The 6,716-nt window shown below is 40.0% G+C and overlaps 1 protein-coding gene across 1 annotated transcript; it reads left to right on the top strand.

The window, feature by feature from the left end:
* The first annotated feature begins 837 nt into the window (after nucleotides 1–837).
* Nucleotides 838–1,773, top strand: LOC131675240 (uncharacterized). Its single transcript, XM_058954148.1, has one exon. The coding sequence runs from the start codon at nucleotides 838–840 to the stop codon at nucleotides 1,771–1,773; it is 936 nt and encodes a 311-aa protein (XP_058810131.1).
* Nucleotides 1,774–6,716: the final 4,943 nt, after the last annotated feature.

Genomic DNA, 6,716 nt, shown 5'->3' with positions numbered 1-6,716 from the left:
CTGTCATTGGAAGACATTTGTGGTAAACCGCGTATCACTTATTCAAACTGAGTTGCCCAGTGCTAAGTGGTCTCACGTTTCTACCAAGGATAATCCGGCAGATCTGGCCACTCGTGGCGTGACACCTTGTGAAATAAAGTCGAGCGATTTATGGTGGCATGGGCCAGCGTGGCTCACACGCTCATCCAGTCAACGACCCCAACCGCAGATAGTCGTGAAAGTGTTGCACACCCAAACAAAGATAAGTGAACCTGAATTCCTTTCCAGATACTCGGATTTGTCGCGTTTAACTCGTGTTATGGCATACTGCTTGCGGCCTCTTAAAACATTACGTAGGCAAAGGGATGGGCTGCTACCATTACCTTCTGCACTCACTGCCGCGGAACTTACATATACCAGAATGCACTTATTCGATGTGCTCAGTCTTGTTTCTTTGCTCGTGAAATTCAAGTTCTGAAGCAAGGTCGACCACTGCCCAAGGGCAATGCGCTGTGCAATCAAAATCCTATTGTTTGTAAAATCAATGGTCTTCTACGCGTTGGTGGACGACTGACAAATTCTCTGTTATCATACGAGCGAAAGCATCCTACTATCTTACCGCGAAGCTCTGTACTTAGTCGTTTGTTTGTACGTTGGGCCCATCGCATTGCGCTTCACGGTGGTCCCACTCTCACAGCAAATTTTATAACGCAATATGTGTGGATTTTGCGAGCGCGACCCCTAATTAAATCTATTATACGCAACTGTGTTAAATGCCAGCGTCGAAAACCTCGTACAGCGTATCAACTCATGGGCGACCTTCCAACGGCTCGTGTAACACCTGCTCGACCATTTATGATGGCTGGCATCGATTACGCCTGGCCAATTCAAGTGCGTACTTCTAAGGGCCGAGGGCAAAAATCATATAAAGGTTATGTCGCATTGTTTATTTGCTTTGCTACGAAGGCTGTACACTTGGAGGTCGTCAGTGATCTTACTTCTAGTGCTTTCATCACGGCCCTCCGTCGTTTCGTGAGTCGTCAAGGAATCTGGAGGAACTTATACAGTGACAATGCTACAACGTTTAGAGGAACCGATGCCGATTTGAAGAAGATGTTTCATGCAGCCTCTGTATTCTACTCAACGATTGCTGCTGCTCTTGCTAATGACGGGACTATGTGGATGTTCATACCACCTAACACCCCTCACTACGGCGGCTTGTGGGAAGCTGGCGTCAAGTCAACAAAACATCTCATGAAACGAGACATCGGCGAGCATACCTTAACCTTCGAGGAACTCTCTACAGTCATGACCGAAATTGAAGCCTGTTTAAACTCGCGACCGTTGTGTCCATTGAATACCGACCCAGCCGATCTGAATGTGTTGACTCCAGCGCATTTCCTCATAGGTGATACATTAGTTGTCATCCCTGACGAGGAATCTCCGAATGTTCCCGAGAATCGACTAAATCGCTATCAACTGATGCAGCGAATGAGAAATCAGTTTTGGAAGCAGTGGTCTACTGATTACCTACAACATCTACAGGAGCGAGGAAAATGGCGAAATCCTAATGAAAATTTCAAAGTAGGACAATTAGTGCTGATTAAGGATGACCGATACCCCCCTTCCAAATGGCCACTAGGCCGTATAATCGAAGTACATCCCGGTCCTGATAATTTAGTGCGGGTAGTCACGGTCAAGACTGTAAGCAATTTATTACGCCGGCATATCGCTCGTATGTCGCCCCTTTCTCTCGAACCACCGGACAAGGGAACCTTGGGATCCAAGATGTAAATGTCTAAGTCTTATGACGATTTATCCATGTATTTATCGTTAGTTGTAGTGTGTTATTTTATATGTATTGTGTATTCGTCTAGTCGACGAAGGCGGGCGGTATGTTCAGAGATGCAGCATTTTTCTTTTACCCTATTGTATTGGTAATTTGTAAAGGAGAAAGTGCTGTGTGGTCGACGAGCACTAATCTCTGAAATTTAACCGCGAGACAAACTCGGCAAAAAGGGTACAGGTGTGGCACATATTGTCAGTCGTGGTGCCCACACGTGTCGAGCAGATGCAACACTCTGCGATGGCAATCCGATAACGTCTGGCGCGACTCGACTGACCCAAACACCCGAAACTTTCCCTTAATTTTCTTGGCGACAAAGGAAGAGAACTCGTCATCGTTTTCTGACAGGGCGCAGCGAGTTAGTCTGTCGATAGACAACGAGAGAGTCGCTTCTCAATCCTGCAGGGTTAAGTGTTAGCTCAGTCTTTTCTCTTGTTTTACCTTAGCTATGTTCATTTTGATCAGGGCAGTACGCTAGTACTGCGTGTGAGTGTTAGAACGAGTGTGGGTAGTGCAAGTCCGTGAAGCGTTGGACTCAGCCCTACGCGGCTGTAGTGAGTCACGTCCTAGCGCGTCCCCGAGAGCGTTACCTCCACGCGGCCGCTGTGCCCAAGTTCCACGTGGCGGCGAGGGCTGTCCCCGTCCTCGATACGTCGAGGTCGCCTTAGGTGGTCACCATAATGGTGCGCTCTTCCACATTCGCTGCGGCATCATAGTATCTGCGCACATCATCTGAGAGCTCTCTACGTTTGTCTATGTGTGTGTAAGTGTGTTACGCTGTGTGCCATTGTATTAAGGTTTGCGATTAATTATATTATTGTTTGTTCATATATATACGAGGTGTGTTCAAAAAGTAAGATGACTTTTCAAATTTCACGGGCAACGTACTTTCGATTATCGATTTTTTTATTTTGTTATGTTGGTACACTCTTCTCGAACATCTGTACCAAGTTTCAAGTGTATAGCATTTTTTGTTTGGTTGTGAGAGGCGTAAAGGTTATAAGTGTTTTGCGTGCTCGGCGATTTCTTACTATTGAAAAATATGGATCAAAGGATTTGCATCAAATTTTGTGTAAGAAATAAAATAAAGTTCTCCAAAACACTTGAAATGTTGACGGTGGCATACGGTGAAACTGTTCTGAGTAAAAAAAATGTTTACAAGTGGTACAAACTCTTCCAAGATGGCCGGTAAGATGCCAATGACGAGCCTCGCTCTGGACGCCCAAGCACGTCAACAACTGATGAAAACGTTCAAGCAGTGAAGAAAATTGTTCTGGAAAATCGTCGAATCACTATCAGAGAAGTTGCTGAGGATGTTGGTATATCGCTTGGCTCGTGCCATGAAATTTTTTCTAACGTTTTGGGCATGAGACGTGTATCAGCGAAGTTTGTTCCGAAATTTCTAAATTTTGACCAAAAGAACCGTCGTATGAGCATCACTCAAGAACTGTTGAATGACGTCAACGACGACCCAGATTTACTCAAAAGGGTAATAACTGGTGACGAATCATGGGTATATGGTTATGATATCGAAACCAAAGTCCAATCGTCCCAATGGAAGAGCCCAGATGAGCCAAGACCGAAAAAAGCACGCCAAGTTCGATCAAATGTCAAAGTTTTGCTCACTGTTTTTTTCGATTACCATGGTGTGGTGCATCAGGAGTTCTTACCATATGAACGCATGGTCAATAAACAGTATTATCTTGAAGTTATGCGCCGTTTGCGAGAAGTAATACGAAGAAAACGCCCAGAATTGTGGAAAAACAATTCATGGCTTTTGCATCACGATAATGCCCCTGCTCACTCATCTTTGCTTGTGAGAGATTTTTTGGCCAAAAACAACACCACAATCATGCCTCAGCTACCATATTCACCGGATTTGGTCCCATGTGACTTTTTCTTGTTATCAAAACTAAAAAAGGACCTATGAAAGGACGGAGATTTGCAACGATTGAAGAGATAAAGACTGCATCGCTGGAAGAGCTCAAGGCTACACCGAAAAGTGCTTATGAGAAGTGCTTTGAGGATTGGAAAAACCGTTGGCATAAGTGTATTGTATCTGAGGGGGATTACTTTGAAGGGGACAACATAAATATTGATAAATAAATAAATATTTTTTCTTAAAAATACAAAGTCACCTTACTTTTTGAACACACCTCGTATATTGTATTAACGTTCGCCTTGGGCTTTTTCCCTACTTACGACTAGGGTTTTTTACGCCCTTGACGAGCGTCAGCGTGGTCTATTTAGCATACGTTAATTAAATTTCTAAATATAATAGAATTTCAAGTACCCTTATCAATTTATTGCACTAATCCTACTTCCTTATCTATACTAATCTTTCGCGAACTCTCAGTGGATTTAATTAAGTAAAATTTAAAAACAAATAGTCATTTAATAGCTGACTTTATTCTCAGTGACGCACTTACCCCTTCTGGGTTTAACCCTTTATTGATTAGTTTTTATGTATTTTGTACTATAAAAAAGGACGCAAAGCAATTGCAACACACACTCTATATTCGACTCTGTAAGACTACGGACCTTGATTACGTAATTTGATCTATAAACATTTTAACTCCGTTCCTTTAATAATTTATTTGAGAGTTATATTTCTTTCGTTTTAGTCTCACACCCGTAGTAAAGCGCTTACGCCTTGATCGAAAAGAGACAGTCACGTTTGAGTAACTCTTGTCAATTCGCGACCGTTACGTGAGATGTAACAATTGGGGACCCCTCCGGGTATATTTTTTTTAACGAAAAGCAGGACTAGGCAAAAGTAATTTTTTTTACAAACATGGCTACGGGAACCGATTTGAGAGGTAAACGAAAAGAGGAAGTACTATTAGTTTTAAGAAACTGCATAGGAAAAGTAGATCCGAATTTTATAACTAGTAAAGAACCAACATTACTAGAATGTATAAAATTTCTGCACGCTCGTCAGGATTTAGATTTCGAAATAGAGGGCAAAAAAACAACAACTAGCTTTTATTTATTAATAAAAATTTTAGAACATTATATAAATGAAGAATTAATAAGGAATTCATGTCAAGATCCACTTTTACTACTCATTGTAGAAGAATTAACAAAACGTAATATAGTATAAGTCTGAAAGAAATTTTAGAAGCAGTGAATCGTACTGACAAAGTAGTACAATTTGAAAATAAATTTGAATCAATAATTGAATCAAACACGGAAATAACGGAAGACGAGTCAAGGGAATATTTCCAAGCTTTGACAAACTCGACAATTGACAATGATAACGAAGACGAAATAAATAAAACAAGAAACGAAATTCCTGTTATAAATCATAAAAACGTTAAATTTTTAATACAAAAATTTACTGAAAAAAGTCAAAACGAGAAAAGTAGCAATTCAGAATACTTTACACCAAAGTCAACATGCAGATAATTTGCCATCATAAGACCGATTTATCATTCAACTCCACAAGAGGTACCCGTACAGTACAAGATTCTACAATTAGCCCTTTGAGAAATGTAGGTTTGAAAGATATCGTAGATTTCATTCCTAAATACGATGGATACTGCATTATGCTACATGATTTTCTAGATGGTTGTTGGGAAGCTTATAATGTTATTCCACACGGAAATGAAGCGGATCTAGTAAGATTAGTTAAAATGAGATCATACGGGGATGCATTAAAAAGTATGCGTGGAAAACATCTTGAGACAATTAGAGAGATTGAAATGTATTTCGATCACCTTTTCGGATCAGACAAAACTTTCAACCAATTATCAGGTGAGCTGGGTATGCTCAAGCAAAAAGCCTCAGAAAATATAGTGAAATTCTCAAACAGAGTTAAAACGATATTTGTAATAAATTAGTAATAAAAGAGAATTAGTAAGCGCAGCAGTGCGCGAAAAAAGATATAATGTTGGATTCTTAAATCAATTAGAAAAAGATAAAGTTAAGTTTTCTATTCGCGGCTTACACTGGCTGATTAAAGCGCGAATGGAACAGGCAAAAAATCTCGAAGAAGCAACAGCAAAAGCGATAGAGATTGAACGCGATTTCGCAACACAGGCACCCAACAATCTGAACCAGACAGTAAAAGTACCTGCAGAAGCAAAAAAAAATTAGTAAACATTAAAAGTGTAAAATTAGTAAAAACAGATAACTCACAAGTATATCAAATTTGTAAGTTGTCAAATTATTTAGCAGATAAGTACTTGTTTTTACCGTAACAATAGCAGTACGAAATTTAGAAATGAAAGATTCAATCGTAACGAAGGCCAAAAGCAAATGAATAGTCAAAGTACAGCCAATAGAGAAAGAATGAGCCAGCAAGTAGCTTCGCCCCAAGCAAATCAGAACTCTGCATCAAAAAATCAATACCAGGGAAATTTTAATTCTAATGATTGCGGACCAGGAAATCCAAACATAGATCCGACTATTTGTAATTATTGCGGTATTAAAGGTCACTGGAAAGTAAGATGTAACAAAAGAATTTTTAATGAATAAAAGAAAAAACAACAGGGAAACGCCGGTGGTTTCTAGGTGACAGGCGCGATCGGGGAAATAACCAGCCAGACGGAGCGCCGAACTTAAGTAAGAATACAAAGAAATTAGAAGTAACGAAAAGACTGGTGTTGTTAAACTTGAATAGTAAGTCACCAACTTTCATTTTAGAAGATAAAAATCAAAATATCAGTCTTTCTATCATGCTAGATACTGGTGCTGGACCATCTCTACTGAAATGGTCTAAGAAATCAAACTAAGCATATCTGAATAAATTGAATATTTTAGAGTTGCGAGGTATTACACGTAACAGTGTAGTAACATAAGGAAAAATAAATATTACAATAAAAGATTTAGAATTCGAATTTCACATGGTACCCGATGATTTACCTATTGAAGAAGACGGACTAATCGG

Source organism: Phymastichus coffea, unplaced genomic scaffold, assembly GCF_024137745.1.
Source record: "Phymastichus coffea isolate CEN01 unplaced genomic scaffold, Cenicafe_Pcof_1.1 PCOF00017, whole genome shotgun sequence".
In the NCBI taxonomy this organism is placed as follows: Eukaryota; Metazoa; Arthropoda; class Insecta; order Hymenoptera; family Eulophidae; genus Phymastichus; species Phymastichus coffea.
Note: the sequence above shows the minus strand (reverse complement) of the source record. Positions and strands in the feature narration are given on the sequence as shown.

Excerpts from the sequence above, each read along its gene's own strand:
- LOC131675240 (XM_058954148.1), top strand. The coding sequence starts at position 838 with ATGGCTGGCATCGATTACGCCTGGCCAATTCAAGTGCGTACTTCTAAG.